At 43.7% G+C, this 23,344-nt stretch overlaps 1 protein-coding gene across 1 annotated transcript in view; it reads left to right on the plus strand.

The window, feature by feature from the left end:
• rspo2 (R-spondin 2) overlaps positions 1-23,344 on the plus strand; it is a 55,120-nt gene that overhangs the window by 2,226 nt on the left and 29,550 nt on the right. The window contains exon 3 of the mRNA XM_044033362.1: positions 22,449-22,637. Within this exon, the coding sequence (XP_043889297.1) occupies positions 22,449-22,637 (189 nt within the window). The remainder of the gene's footprint in view (positions 1-22,448; positions 22,638-23,344) is intronic.

Raw genomic sequence — 23,344 nt, forward strand, 5'->3', positions numbered from 1 at the left:
ATAATCAGGCAATCACTGCGGGGCACTGGCACACACACGTTTTTCAGCTCCTCCGTGCGTTTCTCTCCCTGTGGACTGCGTGATCTCCCAGATAGTGTGCAGGAGGTGGAATGCAGTTTTCCTGGCTATGATCAATCTTTTATTAGAGAAAACAGAGGAGGGTATTTTGGATGGTCAAGCAGCAAATCACAGCCCTTTCATTCGCCCTCAGGGGTCTGTTTATTTATGTAGTGTGCATGTCTGTGTGAGAGAGGGGAAGAGAGAGAGAGAGGGAGGGAGGTAGAGAGGGGTGGTAACCAGTGGGGATGAGATCAAGAGGTTAACTTACACATTTGACCTCAAGATCAGCTTTAGGCCAAGCACTATAAACTACACATTGTTACCTCCCGCCCTCGGGAAGGATGTTACACTTGTCAAATGAATCCCATGCAAATATGTACAGGTTGTAGCTCTGGCTTTATGGTCATTCTGAAAGACTAAAGTGTGTGTGCGTGTGTCTGTGTTTAGGGGAGAAGAGCACTTTGCGTCAAAAGTGCCATTCCAGCAAGCAGTGGCAACTGGCCAAGTTTTCTGTATTTGCTTCCTTCCTTCTGTGTATCGCGATTATATTGAAAGGAGCATGTGTAAGAGATCTTTGTCCAATCGGCCCAGAAATGCTCGAATATTTTTCTAGCCCTCAAGGTTCTTGTGACAGCTTTATATACAGCCTGTCTGGCACGCACGGGGGAGCTATCCAAACCATTCAGGAGTGTTGAGACCCAGACACGTTCAAAACTCAATTTGGCCGCACGCCGCTCCCCAGGCACAACTATTTTATGCTTAACAAAACACATCCTGCATAATTCAACAAACGTCTTTTTTTCATTCTTACATACACGTGAAGAAAAAAGGAATAAGAGGAAAGGTTTTTGCCCTTGATATACTGTGCGCACGTAGCCGCACGACAGAGTGAGGTGTCAGGGATAGAGCTGCCATTATAATTAGGGGATGTCAAGGAGAAAAACAGCCATTGCGAATGACTCGAGCCCACTGAAATGTGCGAGCACGGTCGAGATTGGGATCTTTGTGTGGTTTCAGGGCTGATCTTGTCTTGCTCACACACTGCATGGCACGACCCAACCTACCATTGGGCTGCAGTAATTGTACGTACACACTTTATTCACGTAAAACAGATGGCAAAACATATTAAATTTACACCTCCTTACCCCCAATCCTGCCCACTAGAAACAGGGACATGATGCCAATGAGCCCTGCTATGATATCATAGTTAGACACAAGGGTATTACATTTCATTTTTTATTCTCTGGCTAATGATGCCACCTGCTGACTACATAAAAACAGGCTGGAGTATAGCAATGCTGCTTGAAGGAACGGAGACACACAGTGAGGCCCTACGATGTTTAAACAGGTAATGAATAGGTAATGGCACTTGAGACTGGTGAAAAGTTGCCATATGATACCGTTAACCCTTCCGTGTCTGCACAGAAATGCCAAATTTGAATTCCCAGCAGGCCACAGCATGCTTCACATCACATTCAGCTGTGTAATCTGTTACTCAACCCCACTCTCAGATGTTTTTCTGGTTTTTTTTGAAGGACAAAAATGATTAGCTGAAACCAGGGTGGAGGCAGTGAGGTCAAAAATGCATTACATTTTTTTTGTACAGTGACAGTGTGCAACAAGGGTGTGTGACGTGAGCGTTTGATGCCAAAGTACAGAGAAAATACAGCCAACAGTCATCATTTGTGGCTACAAATGCCCCATCTTTCAACACAGTGTGCGTGAATTGGTTTTGGTTTGTTAACAATATGGCAAAAAAAAAAAAAAGAATTATTTTAAATGACTTTGAAGTCAAGTCTAGCGTTTGGCTGCATAAATAATACAGTCAAGCATCTTTGGACGCAGATAAGTGATTCAAAACAAAATGACATCTTTTTCTCAGCCCTGTAAATCAGGCCTGTGTGTGCTGAAAGCTCATACTAAGTCCCAGGTTTGTAGGTGTAAGTGTTAATGTTGGAACCCGGTACCTCAGAGCAATATAATATGTTGATTAAGTGCCTGACTGGGACGGGAGGGAGCGTTCCAAGTGGCTGCTTTGTAACCGGCTCTGCCACTGTTTGGAAAAAAATTGAAAACTGCTCTTAAGGTGAATTGTCTGCGAGCAAAGTTTTCTCACATGATCTGCCACTCTAATCCAGGTAATTTTAACCCTTCCCCAATCCTGACCCTTTTCTCTTCCACATTACTTGTAGAGTTTCTTTAATTCACATCATGCACCAAATCCATCACTCTCAGAGCAGCAGAGGACTCTCCTCTCCTCCCTTCTGCCAATTTGAAGGTAGAATAATCATATTTTGATATGGGCTGTGAGTGGTTTTTTTTTTTCTCGAAATGGTTCATTAAACTGTTTTTTTTTTGTATAACCAAAGCTCTCCTCTCCTCAGAGGTTGTCCTAGTTTATGAGAGGTGGGGGGTTTTTTAGGGGATGAGGAAGGCATATTTAAGCAGATCAGCTGGAAGTGGCTGAATGTGAACAGCATCACCTGAGAGGGATTACAGCGAGCCGAGTCTTGACCTGAGCCTGAGACCTGGCATCAAGGAACACAGCTTTGTCTTTTCTCTCCCACGCTCCATCAGCCAAGCTTCGATAAGTGTAAATCACTCTCTCCCTCTCTCACACACACTCTGTGAGTGAGTGTAGGAATATATAAGGACACCCTACAGGTCCTTGTCTCTGATGCTCTAATCAAGACATCAAGTCAGGGCAGCGTGTACTCCTCCCCTCCAGCTTCACCCACCCCCAGTGCTTCAACCAATAACATCCTCCATCTGTCCAGGGGATTATAATGGCCATTACATACAATGATTCACTTATGTGCAGTATTGATAAATCACATTAGTCTGACCTAGCCCTCAAACTCAGCCGAAAGACTAGCTCCTTGTTTGACCTACTAACCCATGCATGTCGATCCTGGCCCGCAACGCAGCTCCTGCTCCGAGTCACAGCAGTATCAGATGAAGCTGGTGAAAGGCTCCTCAGTGCACTCATGCCATGCTACACTGCCGATAAACCCCAGCAGAAAGAAAAAACATGCAGTGGCATGAACTCTTTACTGGTGAGAAGGACACGGGGAGATTCTTTTGGGCACTACGTATATGACGAAGTGCGGATGATCCGTTTCACTTTTTCTTTGTTTTGCCCTTGTATGTATGTATCTTTATATAATCCTATCGAAATTAATCAATTTTAGTGGACAAATGATCTGATATCTTACTTTTCTGCAGTAGGTTTGTGAATGAGACGATGGCTGGGGCGATTGATTCTCATCTGTCAGCTCTTTGGTTGTTTGGAATGGATGTGAAGCGTTCTGTAACACTTCGGCACACACCTCCATCCATCACAGGGAAAACAATATTCAGACTTGGCCCCTCCTTTTTCTTTCAAGCACAAATACTCGTGGGTATCTTCTCTTCCTCCCTCAATCATTGTCATCAGAGGATCCCATATGCTGGCAAAGCAAAAATGCCAAACAGATGTTCTTATTTCAGGCCACTTTTCTTTCTTTTTTTTTAACCACACAGTAAATGTTCATTTTTATCCGGAAATGTGAAAAAAAAACAAAAAACGTATTTTATAAAATCTTATAATGCGCGCCACATTTCCTCATGGTGATCGGAAACTCCCAAGCTGCAGACAAAACGGCAGTGTCCCCCTCCAGAGCTGGAGGCTGATTTTGTTACCCTCACCTATTCTCTCTCAGTTGCACACCCCACCCCCTCCCCCCCAACCCCCCGAAGCAATTACACCTTAATACGTTTCCTTATAAAGCTACTAAATATGACTGGCCAATTTGGTCCGATGCTCTCAAGTTTATTGGGCCGTAAAAAGAAAATCTAATGCGGGAATCATTGCTAAGTGCCACACATAAACCAACAACACAAAAGGAGCATTTTTAAAAAAAAAGAAATGACTCATGCAGCAGCTTCATAGGTAGGAGAGCTGCCCAGAGCCGGAGATTGAGCCCCTCAGGCGTACACTGAAGTACACATCCAGACTTACCGCTCACATTACTTACACACACCTCTAAAAGAGTTCAATGACATGGGCACAATAGGCATCCATTGTGTTTTCTTTTTTCCTTCTTTCCTCTTGGGAGCTGTGATTATGGGGGAATTGTTAAAAATGACCAATTTCCCCTTTTTGTTGTTCACAGAGTGAAAGCAACAAAAAAAAAAAATCACACTTTACCTAAAAATAGGCTCCGTTGCGAAAGTCAAGTTATTCTGCTGCCGTTTTATTCGGGAGTTAAACGAGGAGGTCGAGTCCAGTCTCATGTGCAGCCAGCAGCCGTTAGCGTAGCTTGGCGCGAAGACTGGAAACAGCTGAAGTTGGCCCCATAACAGCACCTCTAAAGCTCACTAATTAATACATTTTAGCTCGTTTGTGTAATCTGTCAAAAATCACAGCGTAAACATGAAACATTATTTTTTATGACTCTCTGGCTCGGAGCATTTGATGGGCGACGAGTAGAGACCAAACAAAGTTACTGCTCCACGGGCCAAGAAATAACTTACAACCCTCGGTAACGCAGTAAATTGTTGTTTTCACTCTTCGGGGGTTTAAATGGCTTATACAGGTATAATGTGTTAATGCATGAGCCGCAGAGGTGCTGAAAGACGGATTTTGTTTCCGTCGGACACCTCGCGGCGAGGCCCCTCTCTGTTTACAGTCTGTATGCTAAAACCTGCGCTACTTGGCTTCTGGCTCCAGCCACACATTTAACACACAGATGTGTGTTAAGTGTTATCGTGTCATCTAATTAATAGAATTTCCCCAAATGTCAGATAACGTTGTGGTGTGCAACAAAAAGCAAATTTGATTCCCACCTTTCCAAAAATGTGCTGTAGGGATGGAGTCATCCAAGAGCGTTTGAAAAAGGAATCTCTGATGTCTAATGTTTCTTAAACCAGCAACACTCTGTATCTGCTCTTGTTTGCCTTGTCAGTGTGTTTTTCCCTTGTGCGTGCCCGACCAGTACCTACTTTGCATCGATCTGCAAGGCCTGGAAATCTGAAACTAAAGGAGGCCCCTTGAGAAAATACACTGGCATGTGCAGAAACAAACACACACACACACACACAGCGCTTTAAGGCTGTTTGTATCGGGGCCTGTTCGAATGTCTGGCGTTCGACAAAGCAGGCAGGAGTGGGGCTCAGATCGCTACCCCAGTGCTCACCCCCTAACGCTCGACAGATGGAGTCCTTTTTTCACCCCCTCTCGCTGTTTTTATGGGACCTCTAATTATGCTTACACACCACATCAAGATAAACCTCAGCATGCGATGTGCTTGGTATTGGGAGGAAGTAAGCTGGTCAGATGCAATAAAGCGCCTCTCTGCAGAGCTCTCCTGTAATTTGGAGACCTAAGTATTGACATGGAGAGGTAAAGGTGCAGCAGCCCCCACTGTCACCTACCGACTGCACAATTACCGCGTCTGTGTCTATCTTGGATTCCAGCGAACCTGCTGCATGGATGTTCTTCAGTAATTGAACACTTAATAAAAACAGAGGGCACCCGCGTTGTTTGCCAGTTTACTTATGATGCTGTAAAAAAGGTAAACTGCGACGCCGTTTATAAGGCGTGCAAATGGCAGGTTATATTAGCCCCACTGTTGACACTTCCAGGTCCAGGACTGTACCCAGCCTCTGTTTCTGTGTTATGGTTTGGGTTAATGTTGGCAGTTGGGCACCCTTAGACTAAATGAAGACTTGCCTGTGGTATTAGACTTGGACTAGTTGGGACAAGAGCTTACACAAGATTCCTTTTGTTGTGTTCGACATGGAGCGGTGCTGAGGCCGTCTTGGGCTTCTCTCTCTGAAGTCTCAGGCCTTGCAGTGTGACAAAAAAGTCAGGCCTCATGGCTGCCTGCGGAGTGCAGAAGCACCCTGTGTGTTTTTAATCAGGATGAAGGCTGGGAGTCATTACTGGGCCTCGATGCTGAGCTCATTGTCTCCTTGACACCCACTGTGGAGTGAGGGGTGGAGGCTTGTTTTGGGGGTGTAGGGAGGCGACATAGCTTGCATTTCAGATGTAAAGAGGTCTCGGAGGGTCATCCCCTGTAGATTTATATGGACAGAAGAGCGAAGGATCAAAGAGGATGACAGTGCTGGGAAAAGGGAAGCACAGAGCAATAGAGCAACCTGCATCAGATTGTTATCAGACCATCACAATAAGATGGTCGATCAATCTTGTAGAACATAAAACTTTGCATCCCACTATCCCACTAGAGCTATTCAGGTACCATGATTGTCATTCTCTAATAGCTCTGCTGTTATATCATAAGATGGATACGATGTTGAGAATCCCAGTTGTTGTTTTTGACACTCTTAACTGTTAGTTTTCATTTAAATATGCATCCATTCTGCCCTGGATACACCTGCCGTCCACATTTTCACAGTTTTCAAATGTTTTTGAAAATTCTGACCCTGTTTTTGTTTAAAATCTCTGCTGCGTTTAAGTCTGGACAGGCGGAAAAGGGTGACCTTTGGGAAATGATGACACAGTTTCCCCACATTTGCTTCCTGATTGGTTCTGATTGGCCACGACTCGACCATCAACTGTGAAACACTCACTCTCAGTTTTAGTTTCACCTCATCATTGCTTTTACTTTTCACCATTGTTGTTTTTTGTTAGCGGTAGTTTTGGAAACTAAGAAAATAGCTGCAGATGCATGTCCAAATTGTTTTTAAGTTTCTTAAGGCATGTTTCTACCGAGTGGAACGATTCGGTTCAGTATGGCATGTATTTTAATGTGTTTCCATTAGGAATAGTACCAAAATAACTGGCCCCAGTTGTTCCATTTTTCTGTGCCCTTCCTTTGGGTAATGGTACGGTATGGATGGAGCTAGATATCTTGATGTCTTGTTGTTGAGCCAAACAACCACAAACCATGCAAGGAGTGGTAGATGTCTTCCATTGTTGTCCGTTGTGCCATCAAACCCCGCCTACTAAGCAAAGGTACTATTCTCAGGTGAAACACAAGCCTGCCCGGGGGCTTTACTGTTCTAAACCTACCGTACTGTACCAAACTGAACTGTACCATGATGGAAACACGGGCACAGATGATTTCTGATACTGCTGTGTCCTGTAATAAAAACAGCTCTGGCATTAGCACATAAAGCAGACATTCGACCCGTTGGTAATATCTACGTATTGATTGCTGCTGCTTTAAGTTTAGGACTGTTGGTGTTTTGTTGCTACAAATTGATCCAAAGGGGCTTGGCTTTTATTGTCATAGTTTGAGAACATCCAGACGAAATAGCGACAACGCTGACGCCTTTCACAATCAGCCTTTTGTGGGTGGGTCCAACGTCTTGTCAGTCCAAATTCAGATTACAGTTTGCTTCCATGACTGTCGCAGTCGGGTTCCATACGTGACATAGTCGGTAGACACGTGACAAATTACGGGAAAGGCATGAACAAATGAGCCGGGGGAAAAACAGACGCAGGACACATCTGTTTAGGGTCACTGAATATAGGGACTGAAACTCTTGTGAACCAGGATTTTATGGTTAATGCGTCACCCATGTACGGAGATTTCTGAAGCGTCTTTGCCTTAGTAGCTTTTTACTCAATTCATTTATTTCAGGCCATAATATGATAGGCTAATGACCTGTTCCAGGTGTGAGTTGCCTCTGCCCAGTGTTGGCTACGACTGGTTTCGATTATGAATGGAAGGTTTGATTGAAACTGTAGGCTCCAATCTTAAGTGTATTCACAAGAAGTACTGTGGAAAGTCTTGGTAGTCGTAATTAAAACATTTTCACTCCTCCCAGGTCACAGTTTGAACTTTTGCCACCTGTCAGCCCAGCTTGTGCTTCTCTTCACCTGTCACCGAATGCATATGAGCTGTAATTTTGCTCTTCCGAGCCAAGACGCTCCTCCCCCCCGAGCCCAACCTCCACCAAGAACGGGCCCAGCCCTGTGCCTGTTCTGTGGTTGTGACTTTTTTTTTTGTTTTTGTTTGTCTTGTTGTTGTCTGTGTTGACTTAAGCCCATGTATGTTTTGTGTGTGTTTGCCCCAGCGACATGCCACACTGGCTCAGGACACACACCCACACACGGGAGAGGGAGAGGGAGAGGGAGAGAGAGAGAGAGAAAAATGGCTCTTTGTGGGGCAAATTTGTAAGCCGTGTTATGATTTTGAACGCAGCACATTTTTACGTTGCACTTTGTCAGCGAGCACATCAATTGTGGTGGCTCCTTTTGACTTTTCTTCGCCCATCAGGGTTTTCTCACTCAGCTTGTTTCAGGACCCAGACAATGAAAGAAGACTGCGGTAGAGACAGAAAAGTATAAAGATTAAAAAAGAAGAAAGAAAGAAAAAAAGAAGTCCATTAACATTTCTCAGATTCCTTTTCCTCTTTCTTCCCCTCATGTTATGCACTTGTATTACATCTTGGCTGACTTCTCCTTAACTGGATATTATTTTATTTGGACTGGGGCCAGGACTCGGGAGCAGCGGCTTTAGCTGTGTAAACAGCTGTCACCAGCAGGAGTCATAACTAATAGGTATCTGTAGACAGGGGTCACATGTAGTTTACATGTTTACCGGCTAATGGCTTTAGAGATGGTACTGCCTTGGTGCAGTAATGGACAGTAGTGACATGTAATGGACAGTGCGGGGCTGGTTATCATCAGCATCGCCCGTGAAACTCACATGCATATTCATGTGTTTAAAAGTTTGAAAGTTATTTTTAGAAGAATAAGAGAACATCTCGTTTTTTTCTCTTAACTGTTTAGAGAGGGAGAAAAACTCCTGTGATTGAGTTATGGCGTTGGCCCTTTGGCACATCCTGCACCTCGAGGCATTGTCGTAACAGCAGCCAATACATGACATGACAACCCAATTTGCTGCTCATTTGTTGCCGTAAACACGGCGGCGTGTAGACACAGGACAGGTACATTATACTCCACGCATCTGGCTCTGTTGCAACCTTGTGCCACCCAGATATCTTTTGGACGTAATTCCCTATTTCTTCATCCAAAACTTTGTCATTTTTATCACAACATCTAACACCTCTGTGAGACACTAGCTCAGCTTCATATCAGGGCTCATTTCTCTGCGGCAACAGATTACATTTCACCGCACTGGAGCGTCATGTTGTCATCAACATCAACAGAGAGGAAATTAACTTTGTGTCACACGGGTAGATTTGACTTCATGTGCTCCATTCTGGCCGTATCCCCCGTACTTCATGAAAACATTTATTTCAGGTTTTCTTTCAAAGGGCACCGTAGAGAGTCGTGTTCTGCTGAGGGCCGAGTGTCAGACCTGTTAAGACGCTCAGGCCATGCCAGCCATTCAGGTACAGGACTGTGGTGGTATGAGAGCGTGAGTCCAAACACCTGCGAGGGTGGAGGTGGCTGCTCTCATCTGGTCTTTCACAGACCTGCAGAAACACTTCAGATAAACCTCTTTTTTCAAGTGTTTTTTTTGTGCGTGCCTCAGTAGCCGCTAAGTTATTGATCGAGACATGGCCACACTCGAAGACAGCTGCGTCAACATGACGGCAGTGTCTAACACTGAACCCTCTAACCACCACAATGGTTGGTCCTTTATCAAGTACACGACAGACTTTATTTTGGTGAGAAAACAAGCAACGATGTCTCCTCTCCTCATGGAAGACATGATGTAGATATTGGATCCAGCCTGCGGTGGGGTGGGGTGGGATAAAGCTTTTGATGTTGAGCAGTGTTTTTTTGTGGCAGGCACCATGTGTGAAAGTGAGACCAGGTCTTTGCCAACTGTCCCCTGTGGTGCACTCCACTTTTGACCCTGGCGATCACCTCAGATCTCCCTGCTGGCCTCTGCAGGCGAGGAGCAGTGTGACGTTGTCTCTTGCAAAAGGGTTAATGAGGTGAAACTTTGTGGCAGACGTTCACGTCATGCCTCTCTGAGGTTTGTGTATGAGAATATCACAGTAGTAATATGCATACTAAATGGAGGTCGACCGATTAATGGCTGATGCTGATCTTTAGAAATCCGGGCAGCCCATGGCCAATATATGATGCAGATGGCTGATATGTTGAGCCAATCCTTTTTGCCCTATATCTACTAAAATATACCAATTATACACACCAGTTATGTATAATGTTTCAACTTTAATACACTTTCCCACTTTCAAAAATGTATACAATTACATAAACCTGTCCGACTCATTAAATAATAATAACTTAAGTCTGCCACTAATACTAAACATACTGAACTCATAAAGGATACCTTTTATTTTTGATGCTTCCTTATTTTACTTTTGTACTTGTGTAGCACAAACTACAAACGCTTGTTCTACTTTCTGTCCTCTTCTCTTACACCAACTGTCCCCCATGTCCTCCTCCTTAACATCCATGAACCTTTTCTGTGGTCTTCCTCTTTTCCTCCTGTCCTGCAGCTCCATCTTCATCATCCTTTGTCCAACATAATCACTATCCCTGCTCTGCACGTGACCGGATCGTCTCGACCTGGCCTCTCTTACTTTCATTTCCTAACATTTCGTTGTCCGTCGTGGTCACGGCCAACGAAAATCTCAGCGTCTTCAGCTCTGCCTCCTCCCGCTGTCTCCACGCCATACATCACAGCAGGGCTCACTTCTGTCATGTAGACTTTTCCTTTCACTTTTGCTGCCGTCCTTTTGCCACACTTCGCCCCTGACCCTCGTCTCGCAGCCCCTGCACCCTGCGTGCACTCTCTTCTTCACCTCTCGTGTGCACTGTTTAGGCCACTTAATAACATACACAGTTTTCATCAGCAAGCGTAGCTCAAAGCTCAGGAAAGTCTGACATATGGGGCCTTAGTGATATTTTTTGAAATGAATTATTTGAGTGTGGACATTGCATTTCATTTCCTATCACTTTAATGCTATTGTTTAACTTATTTTAACATACCGTGTAACCTCACTCCCACTCATTTAATGGTCCACGCAACTATTTCTAAATTAAATTAAGTGAATGATTTGGCCACTTCTCGCGCTGTCAGTGACGGGGAGTCGTAAAACACTGTTATTTGTGTGAGCGTTTAATATTTTACTCGCGGTTCTCGGTCTGATTATCACAGAAGGCGAGTGCCTTCTATCTGAAGCTGGAGTATGAAGGCTGTATGAAGGGCTTTCTGCAAAGTGTGAAAATATTCAAACGTCCACATCTAACTCTGCTTTTTAGAGAGAGACAGAGAGATGCAGCAATACTTCTTGCGGCGCAAAAATGCCGAGCATGCCTTTCCATGTTGCTGATTCTTGCCTGCCATGTCCTCGTCCCTTGGCCAAGCTCCCACTTAGCAGCTTGTCTCTGTGTGTGTGTGTGTGGATGAGTGAATTATTAGAGTTGTAGCACATTGAGCTACAGGTGTGAAAATTAGGTGTGAGGTTTATGTGTGATAAATTACCAACATGTGGTCTAATCACAGCCACTCCACCTTTCCCTCGTTCTCGTTCCCCCGCTTCGTCTTCTCTCTCTGTTCTGAGGGGAAAACACATTTCTCCCACAGCTTGACTGGATTTGAGGGGAGCGTAAATATTGAACAATTCAAAGTTCCCACCCTTTCCCTTTCTCTCGGGGCTCGTTTCTCACTTTGAAATGCTTGCACTTCCTCCGTAGGCTGTAATTTGATTAGTTACTGTCATAAACCTGTATGAAAATAACACGGTGTTAGATATACCGAGATGTTAGAGTACATGTCATGGACTAACTTTCACACTGCAGGCGTATCTTGCTTCCATGTCTTTTTATTCATGAACTTTATGTAAATGTGTTTTAAATTGACATTTAGACGCCCGGTCTTTACGACAAATGAGGACATATAAAAGTATCCAACCTCCATGGTTTTGTCTTTTGTCCTCTTAAAGTAAATACATTTTTAAAAACCCCACGAACGGCAGCGAACACAGGTTCGAAATTGCAAACACCTACTGGATCATTGAGCAAATAATGTCCAAATGTGGCGTGTATCATGTCATCCCTGGACTTAAAGCCATAAAATGATTTATTACAGTCCAGTCTTTAGAAACAGTACAAATGTCATAATTGTATGTTCAAGGTCCGTGTTTGCCACATTGCTTGGAATCTACAGGTCTCCGTACTTTTACTTCTTACTGCTAAAACACATGACGTGCGTTCAAGCTCGTCTTGAATATGTGGAACGATGGCGAAGGTGTGTTATGAGTCCCAGAGAGATGTTAAAGATGTGAAATTTATGGTGGTGTTTCGCAATTCTTTGATAGTACGAACAGAGGCGAGCGAGAGCAGGAGGTGAACAAGAGCTGGCAAGAAACCCAAACCACATACTCATCCTTTATTGCCTGCTCAGTACAAGACGAAGTCCATCCTCATGTGTCATTGTTTATCTCCCCTGGTGCTTCCATGCCGGAGGGTATTCAAAATAAAAGTCCTGTTTACACTAGCACTGGCCAACCGAAGCATATGAAGTGAAAATAAACACGTCGTGACTGAAAGACGGATGATCTGTGCCACTCAGAAGGAAGCGTCAGGGTGAACGCTCTCTTAAAAAAGCGAGAGGCAATACTTGACATGTATTGTTTTAGCCGTGTTGCGTGCGTGGAGGAAGAAGAGGAAAAATCCTCACTTAGTTTGTGATATTCCAGTCGTTATATTCTCATGAAGTGCTGCAATCTGCACTATACGTTGGTGCAACCACTTCACAGCTGTGCCATTAAAAACACCAAAAATAAAATGCTGACCCACTCAGTTATTTTTAAGTGTCCAAAACCCTTTTCCGACGGACTCTCCCCCCACACTGGAACAAACGTTCAGCTGATTAGACGTTTGCGTTGTGCAAGTGCAATTTTATAAATAATGTTGACACTTTTGTTGTTTCCAATGTCAGAGGCTGGACTGTAAAACGGTTTATGGGGCCACAAGCCACAGTGAAGAGGCGCAGCTATTACTTGGCCACCACATCAAGGTCATTCTCTTGGTTTTCTTCCTTAAGTGACCATAGGACTTTCCGCGGCGGTCAAACGTCTGCTACAGTCGATGGTCAAAGTGTGCATCAGTGTGGCGGACAGTGTGAAAAGACGACAGCGCACCGTGAGATCTGGTCAGCGAGGTCACCTTTTTATTTCAGATTTTCCTAAAAAACGGGAATTACGAGGTCTCTGGAGATGTGGGATATGACCGAGGACATGGGATTTAAGCTATAATACGTCATAAAAATATTAATAAGGAAGTGAACTAACCCAGGCCCTTCATTTAGACTCGGGGGGGAAGTGCAGGGATGACAACTGTGATGAGTTGAGCTGGAGAAATGGGTAAAAGATGTCCATATTTATCCCAGTGACCATACAGTAAGTATGCACACTGTGCAGGTTCCATCGGCGCGGCCTCAATCATTTCATCTACCTGCCAGAAAGAAAGCTGTCAAACTGTTGCTTCGGTCACATTCCCCTTGTTTTATGTGGTCGTCCAATGAGTCAAATTACGTTTTCTCACCTGCATGCGACTCCCGTTGAGTCACACCAAAGTAAATTACCCCGCGCTTGCGTTTTATTGTGCACTAAAAAGTGTAGCTTTAAATTGGCTCCCATATTCCAGTTGCCTGTGTGAACCGAGGCTGCCTGTTTTACCCATTCGGCGCGACATAAACCACCAGCCTTTTAAGTGAGGGTTCAATTCTCCGCACTGCCCGCTTTGCCCGGTGGATCATTGTGGACTTGCCGGAGCGCGCTGGCCGATCCAACATGTCTGACACCAGCAAACGTGTTTGCTCAGTCTCGTGCTGCAAAACCATTATATGCAGCGGGACGGCCCTAAATTATAAACATGTGCTTTACGGTATGATCTGTTAAAGTAAACTGGGGGAAAAAATGTAGATCCTAAAACCTGACCATTTCCAGCTGTAAAGGAGTCGTAGGCAAGTCCAACATATTTTCTGCTAAATTGGAAGAGAAATGTGCCTTCGACGCACACTGGCCCGATGTACTGGACTGTATGCCCTCCTCCCACTTACCTCCTCCTCCTCCACAGCTTTTGAGCTAAGAGCAACTTCCAGATCCATGACAAATAAAGTCACGGGTCCGCTAAGTGCTCGCATTGATGTCATTTTCCACGCCGGCCCGCTTTTTAACGAGCTTCAGAAAATGTTGAGATGCCCCAACAGCTGGTGCGTCGACACAGTAGGCGGTCAAAAAAGCGACGCAATGTAAACCTGAATGTTCAGTTGTTTTTGATCACAGATCCAGAAAGCTGCCGCTGTTTCTTAGCTCAGGCGTTATGGCCACAATGCTATCACAATGAAAGCAATTCAAATGAGTCAATATTGACGCGATTAAAACTGATTTTTTGTTATAGAAACCCGGTAAATCTTGGATTAACCCTCTAATGAGCATCAAGATAATCAGGCTGCCTGGATTTATATTGATTGTATGGCTGTTCTGCTCCTTTATCCAAAATAACTATAACTTTCAATATCTGGTTTTAGGAAATATCTAACCGTTTAGGAATATGCTACTGAGAAGCTGATGTCACACACGTGTGACGCGCTGGTGAATCTTGTCTGTGATGACTAGTAAATGGGTGCAGTGCTCTATTTCTCTGCTTTCCGGTATCCATCCATCCATCCATCCATCCATCCATCTTCTACCACGTTATCCTCCACATAAGGGTCACGTGGGGTGCTGTGCCAATCTCAGCTGACGTAGGGCAAAATAGTTTTTGAATTTTCGGTCTACGAGTTACGGTAATGAGAAGTATGCATGCCAAATCCTGTCGGTGATGACAGGATTGGAAACAGAAGGGTTAAACCTCTTTAAGGACAGGAAACAACACTTTCAAACGTGTATTGTGAAACTCTAAATGAATTATTGTCCAGTCACACTGCTTCACTGCTTCCTCACACTTCAGTCCGTCGCCAGTCGGCCTCTACATGGCTTCATTCCCCGTCCCTTGTCTGCCCTTCCTCTCTCTCCCATGCTTTCTCTTTTTCCACAGAAAGTGGAGCAGCAGTAAGCTTACACCATCATTTCGGGAGAACAAGGGAGATGGACAATAAACAATAATTGTCTCAGTGCCACGAGGAAAGCGTATAATTGTAATGCCGAGTGTGATGCTTTCCACATGAGAGCAAACATCTTCTTGACCTGCTGGTGCTGTGTAACTCCAAAGCCTGAGGTTTAGCCATGGCTGCCTCTTCACCACATGTAGAGTTAGTATAGATGGAGCCAATGAAGTGAATCACTTTTTTTCTTTTTTTTGGACATGTTACGTGATGACACCAAACTCTGTCCTGTGTGTTCTACTGTAAGAGCCTTCTCCTAACAATCGACAGTGTGGCTGCTGTGTTTATATAATTAAATTTACATACCAGGGGCCCATGGAGAAATGGAGGAGATGCGTGGCAATAGAAACAGTTGTGGTTTTAATGGAAGCTCCTGTTTAACTTTTGCTGCGTTTGTAATTCATTGCTGTATGTTATAATTCTGCCGCTGCATTTCCGGGTCGTCTCAGCAAGTTGATCAAGACACGCGTTACGGTGTCCTGCACTGTTATTTCAGTTTAGCATGGTGTTGAAATCGCACATATAGTCAGCGAAGACGACGGGTCTGATGCGAACAACAACCTCACAATAGTCTGTGAAAATACACAGCAACATACAGCGACTCTAATGTGAATGAGATTCACTTTATGTCCAACATTTATAAGATAAATGCATTATTTTTTTATGAAGGCAGTGGAAGCAAAATCCCAAACACCTTTTGTCTGTGCTTTTTTTGATTAAAGTCAGCAGAAGAAGGAAGAAAGAGGCATCCTCCACAGAAATCACAATGGTGATTATAGGAAAATGAAACATAATCCTATTTTGTTCATTAAATCCTCTTGGAAATGCTAACAGATCAGTATAATACAGTTTGTACTGATAATCTCTGCTATGGTGGCTGTAGTTTGTGTATATTTCATCAAAATGTATTTTCCTAAAGTTAAGTTTTTTAAGGTTACAGCAAAATAATTATATTTAAAACCCCGTAAATGGTTGCTAAGTATTTTCAGCAGCACCGGCCGTTTTTCATTGACGTCGCTCTGCAAAACCTCCATGTCAATATGTAAGAATGTTCTGTTGTTCTCAATGTTGAGTTTAGGGCCCTAAAAGAAACACAAAAATTATGTGCAATTTGCCTTGTTAGGGTTTCGGGTTGCACAAAGTTGGAAATGGGTCAGTATGAATGATTTCATGGGTAACAGTAGGTGAATAGAAAGCAGGAAGTGAGCTGACCGTGGGTGGAACCCCCTGTATATGTGGGGGTTTCTGGCAGCCCTGAGCGCAGTCTGTCACGCTCGCTTTGGACTCATAAAAACGTACCTGAGACAGAGTTTGGGCTTTTCTGCTGGAGCTCCCAGCAACGCTAATTGCTCTTGAGCTGCGTTTCAGAGCAAAACCAGGAAGCTCGCAGCGGAAAGAAAAGTGCTGCGCTCCAAACATGTTATTGATCTTCATGTTGCGAGCATGGTTCAAGTCATGATCTGAACTTGGTGCATCTGTTACCTCTTTCGGGCATAAACACTGACTCGATCATTCAATCATTCAATCAATACTATATTTATTCATTGTCCCCACAGAAGAAAGATTGTGCAGAATAAAAAAAAGAAATAAAAAAAGTCTGACCATACACACCACATAATGCATTAGCCTTGATAATATAATAATCCTTACTTGTGCGCAGACTTAATAGACTAAATTATACTCAGCAGTCTGTGGTCGTGGTCTTGAAACCCTTGACAGGCTTTTTTTTTTAACGCAGCACGGTTCTGTGTGTTCCATTTTCTTTATATTAAAAAAGGGCTGATAATAACAGTCGGCTCCAGGCTTATATTTCTAATTAGGTTCACACTCTCACACTCTTGAAACAGTGGGCAAAGTTTGCCCTACATTCGACAGTATAGCGAGTTGTTGGTGAAGTCATTAGACATGATTGTCATTGTCTACTGCTTTTATCCTCCACATGAGCGTTTGCAGGGCCTCGCTGACACAGGGTGAAAGCCCTCGGTCGAACGGGAGTAGTCAACCTTCTTGCTGCGAGGCAACAGTGCCAGCCACTACGCCGCCATTTACTCTCATTACATTTGATGTACATTAACGTTTTACTGCTTTCATTGGAGCTCATCTATCCTTATGAGAGTGAATCTGACTGTTACACGTGAGAGTTTGAAACTACAAACATTGCCAAAAACAAAGTCCCGATACCTATTATTATGAGAATATCTGCGAGGCCTTTGTGACGTTGCAATATGTTGAGTTCTTGGCTTGGATTTATTGGAGGTTGGAAGAGTCAAATGGACTGGTATCAAAAGAAAAAAGGGGATACCTTTTTGGACTTTAAGGGTTCAGTATGTTTCAAGGGACTCAAAGGAGCAACACTGATCTTGTTGGAAGAGCATATTGTTCCTTTCTAGCATGCATGTGAGGTGAATTTCCTCATGTACCTGCACATTCCCACACATTTTCTCGTTACACAAGAATCCTCCTCAGTCTGCTTGTCATAATATATGATTGATGAGTAAGGCAGGGAATCTATGAGGCATTATTCATCATTCATGTGGTTCCTTTGCCAGAGCAGCAACTTCGTACAGACAACACACTCAAGCACTTACATTAAACCTTTGCATTGAACAGTCCGTGCTGAGGCCTTTTCACTGATGCTCAAGGACTCAGTGCTCGAGCATTACACAGAGGTCTTCATGTGGCTGTCAGAAGTGGGATCTGCGGATTAGTTCCTCGCGTATTCTGTGGTCGAAACTGTAAACGACGCTGGTTCGTCACGCGCAGGCGGGGCGTGTCTCTTTCAAATGACGTGCACTCGCTCCTCCACTGTAGACGTGCAGCCTTTTTTTTTTTTTTTTTTCAGCACATACTGTGTGTCAGTCAGGGTTGGATGTGATTGACAGAGGAGACACAACAAGAACCAAAACCATTCTGTAATTAAAGGGGGAGAACAGGAAACCTAGAAGGCAGAGGAGCATGTATCAAAACACGGTTCGCCATTGCAGTTGACTTGGATTGAAATGATCTGATATCTATAACACTGTAGGCCTTTTCGTTTCATTTTCTCCTCTTTGATGCCACTTAATACATGCCTGCAACATGCAATTTCAGTCCCAATAAAGCTGAGATAAACCTTCTACCTCTAAACCCCTTCCAGCTACTGTTAAGTTTTCCCGCTCTTTGATTTCTTCTCGTCTCACAAATCAGATTCATCAGACTAATGGGTGTTTTCTAGGGAAAAAGAAAAGAGAGAAAAGTAAGGATTTTCTCAAAAATTCTTGGCAGTAAACAGAGTGATGTGGAAGTGTGTGAGACATTATGCTGGTATTGTAGGACGTGAGCTGGACAGCGCTGCTCCAGACGCTGAATTACAGCTCCCTTTCCTGACATACCTGTGGCCTGAACCTCCGAGCCTTTCCACACACACATACACACACGTTTTATCTCCTACGATCAGAACCCAAAGAGTTTCTCTCCACCGTGGACAACCTTCTTGGCCCCACTGATTCCAGGATGTTGGGATTCGCTGCGCTCAAAAGACGTGTCCATTTTCGAGATTAGCAACCAGTAAAACTGAATTTGAACAACAAAGAGTGAGTGTGATCTATGAGGTTTTTCTGTACTGTAATTTCTATGCTGATTGACTCACCAGTGAGCCAAGATGACCACAACCCCTTATTTTGTTTTTCTTTTATTGTTTGGATAGCATCGCAAGCACACTGTTAATAGTTATGATGAGCTGGCGATATAAGCTGCCCAGGCTGACAGCATTTTACTTTTGCCAAGTTAGCTTGCCTTTACTTTCGGCGCTACATTCAGGTTTGGCGAGGGCAGAGGGAGTAAATATGACCCACGTAATGTGGATGTCAGTTTGCTGTAAACACATTCAGAGTGTATACTCTACAGAAGCATATGGTTAGGTACTGAGGTTTGGTTTAATGTTGCCGTTTAGTGAATGGAAGGTCTGACTGAATGAAATTTGAGATGTCTGAGAAATAATGTCTGTGGTGTTACCTGATGGGAAAAAGAAACACTTAAATACATTTGCCATAACTTTTTTTTTTTTATTTCAATGCAACGTCACCCCAGTTTTTTATTACCGTAAATGACAGCTTCAAAAATCATTTTGGTGGCTCACTGAGTTGTAATAGTGCACCTTTCTGCACCTAAACCTCTGCCCCGCCAAGTGTGGTGAGTGGGTAGGAACACTGTGAGAGAAGTGTTTAAATCAGTGGCAGTCATAGACTCAAACTGCCAGACGCAGGCACAACAATTTCAACACTCATTACTTTGACATGCACAGTTTAATCAAGCTAAGGCCATAGTCCGACTAAGACAGGCGACTGGACAACTTGCAGACTAGGATGCATGTGGAGGAGAAAATCAATTTATTGGCCACGTATGTGTGACTCCCCCTCTGTAGGTGGCGCTGTATCTCCCTTTAAGCTAGTGCTGTTGAGTCAGTTTCCTGTTGACCTTTACATTGCAGCAAATGGCAAGATGGACGGTGAGACGGATCGTGCTGTGGTTCTGTTTGGTGGTATGTTTTGTGCATACCTCGCAGACACCAGCGTGTTCTTTGTTCTTATCCGGCAACAGTACTGCAATTTATACGTCGTCTCCTTCTATTTACTTTTTAAAGACCGGGGGAGGACATGTCCGACTAAGCGTATACATGCAGGAGTAGTCGGACTATGAATCACATTATCCAGGTATGTTAGTGCTACTAAGACTAGATCAATTTTGTCTTTACATGACATTAAGAAAACCAAATTATTGTCTTAGTCCGACTAAAATTGGACTTTTAACATGCAGAGTGATGCTAAAATGAAGTTGCACAGTGTCGCTGTAAATTAAGGCGGTATTTACTGTGTTTTTGATGGCAATGTTTTTATTGAATGCAGGTTAAAACATCAAAATACAGCATATATACGGCAATACACAGATTTAAATGCTTGCACGTTATTTAAGAAGACCTCATCATTTTCAAAATACCTCATAAAGTCTACAAGGAAGCTGTACGTTTTAGATTCTAGACTGTAATGAACATGACGAACGGCAAATGTGTTTGCCAAGTAAGCGCCGGCAGTCTCTGACGACACTGCATTAAATGAAGAGACAACCGACACCACAGAGTTGAGAAGTGTTACCCCGGATTGACAGCTGAACATAGAACGCAATATTCCATGTGAGAACTGGACGAGCCAGTACTCGTCATACTTTGGAGGTTTTTCATTTTTCATTCATGTCATGCTGACGAGTGTCGACTCGAGGTGAACAGTCACCAGCGCGTGTGTGGTGAGTACTTTTCGTGTGCACATCCCTGTGCTGTTGTGATCTGTGGGGTGTCGCTGTAAACCCCATCCCTTAAGACCCTCACTTAATCTTACGTCTATCCACACTGGCTTCAGCAGAATGAGCGTAGTTTGGCAAAGCCACATACTCTACCTCTCTCTGAAGACTGTTTCCAAGCACCCCAGCAAAAAAAAAAAGAAGATGTGTCTCAGGCAGCCACTGACATCTGCTGACTGATTTCCTCATGATTACAAACTGATGCTTGCACTGGGCTCACTTAGTGCTCACTTTCGCCTGCGCAAATCTGACGAGAGAAATCTAATATGAGGATTCATGGCCAGTAATACAGGCATGCTCAGCTCTGTCTCTCAGGGTTTGTCCAGTTTTCTGCACAGTGTTTTATTAAGCATTGTGGTAGGTCGCTCTGTTTCAGCAGCACTGTTACCCGGTCCCTGCTTGTGATATTTAAGACTTTGCTTAGATCAATTGAAGTGTCTCTCGTTTGGAGAGGTTGGATTCGCCCAAGGACATTTTCCTGTAAACGGGACGCTAAGGAGTTTACATTGAGAGTCACTTATTGTGGGATGGACTGTCTTTTTACTGGCTCCTTTGTCTTCCGCAGGCAACTCGAGCTGAGGCCAGAGCCACTGAGGTTTTTGGGGCTTTCATCGTCTGTCTCAACACAATGGTTCAGGAGGCCAGCTCCGACCAGAATTAATGCGATATTCACATTTATAACCAATCAGCATTCGAATGTTCAGAGGGGAACTAGAGTTTGCCGGAATGACAAACTGTTCAAACGGACGTATTTACTATGAATTAGAGGACATCCTCCTGATATATCTATTATGGTTGTTTCGGTTTTATTCTTGTAGTCGGGTTGGATTCTCCTGGTCAGCCCTCCCACAGTGAAGTGTATTTTCTCAAGTTCACCCTGTTCTTGTCATCGGGTGAAGTCGGGTTCATCCACAGACAGAGTGATGATAAAAAGAGTTCTACTTTCCTCTTGCGAGCACAGAATAAACAAGCTTCTGAACCACCATACATGCATTCTTCCAGTGCAGCAAATGTGAACAGCAGCACAGACCATTACATTTGTCACATTGTCAAACATATAATTTTAATTAGTTTAATAACAGCAACCCTAGCACGACATGATCTGCATCTTCATCATTATTGTCCATAGATGTGCTGTATGAAAGTGTATGTGAGTGAATGGGTGTGAATGAATGAATCATCACGACTAGACTGCATCCGGTAGCGTGACAAAGCCGAGACATTGAGCCTTGTACTGCCGATTTGAAACACAAAAGACGGCACTGACAATTAGCTTTGTTCAGAGTTAATTGGTATGAACAACACAATACATTAGGGTGGGGGGGCGATTTCTCATTCTCTTCTGGTAGACTAGTTGCTTTTGTGTACATCATGGATGATAAAAAAAGAGTACAGGGACACGTGTGTAGTATGAGAGCTGGCTTGTTAAATTTGATCTCAATTTCGTCCATTTTACATCTGTACATCCCAAATGTTATCTCAGAATATTACTCGTTGGTGTTGCCGATGAGAGATATCGATGTTTTCAATATTTCCGTATGTGTGCCGAGGCTTTTGAGCATGTTCAACGGTTGTTTTCCTGACTGATTGGACTATTGTCTCTATACATCCGTCATCATAAGACATCCGCACACAGTGATGGACAAAACAAAAGCAAAGTACGGAGGAAAGGCTACGTCAGAGAGTATAAATGTGCCTTTCGACGACCACACTGACCGTCGTTCATAACAAGCTAATTGTGCCTAATGCAGATGAAAGTGATAGATATATTTGTGTGACAATATAAGAAACGAGGGCTTGAGGATGATCCGACTGCCTGCTTCCTCACCTCCGCACACCTGGTCAGTGAGCGTGTGAAGTTTGTGTGATTGCTGGATTGTTGATGTTAGGATGTCTGAAAGCTTTCCACAAATAAATGTCAGAAAATGATGTGTGGAGGACTTCCAGATGTTTATCCAAGCACTTTGGTTGATTCATTCAGGCATTGTCAGTTTAATTCCATATCATTAATCATCTCTGCCGCTCTCTCCTCTGTCTTTGCCTCTGCAGCTAGCTATGGAGCGTACCCCATCTGCAAGGGCTGCTCGGTGTGCTCCAGGGACAACGGCTGCGTAAACTGCCAGCCCAAACTCTTCCTGTTTCTGCGGAGGGAGAGGATGAGACAGTATGGGGAGTGTCTTCACGACTGTCCGGCCGGATACTACGGCATGCGCAGCCCCGAACTCAACATGTGCTCCAGTAAGCCGTCTCGTCTCATCATTCCCCCAGACTTTTCCCCCCTCTGTTTCTCTCCCTGCTTCCCCCTTTTCCCACAACGAATGATTTATTGTCAATTATCCAGAGGAGACGCACATGCCTCACAATTTGAATTGCTCATCTGTTCATACAGGTTGATGTGAAGTGGTGAACGTTCCTCTTAGCAGTGTCTCCCTTGGGATTTAACAGCGTTTTTCATGATCTAACATCCTACAGTGCACATTTAAAGGCAGAACATCCAGGTGCAAGTGATGCAATGAAGATTCAGCCAAACCGACTGACACTACTAAGGCTTGTACCATCACATTAAACGCAACACATAATTGTCAACCATTTGAAGTAACCACTTCAACTATACAGATCTTTATATATTAGCATTAAGGCATGACGTTGACCCTTTTTGTCAGTGGCTTTTGGAATGAGACATCGAAACAGTGTCATTTATTTATGAAGTATGTTCGTACCTTGATTTAAGTTAAGTGCAATCATTAAATCATTAACCATGAGGATAAGTAGTAGATTTATGAGAAAAGAAAAATATGTTCTTTTAGTTGTTGTTACACAGCTTACTCTTGTCGAACTCGAAGATTGAATTAATTAGATGTTTCCCTCTCCTCCCCATGTGGCAGTCCATTTTATTTAAACATGAAATACAGTACAAGTTAGAATGAGCGAGAGAGAGAGAGAGA

This window comes from Solea senegalensis, linkage group LG9 (genome assembly GCF_019176455.1).
Source record: "Solea senegalensis isolate Sse05_10M linkage group LG9, IFAPA_SoseM_1, whole genome shotgun sequence".
NCBI lineage: Eukaryota > Metazoa > Chordata > Actinopteri > Pleuronectiformes > Soleidae > Solea > Solea senegalensis.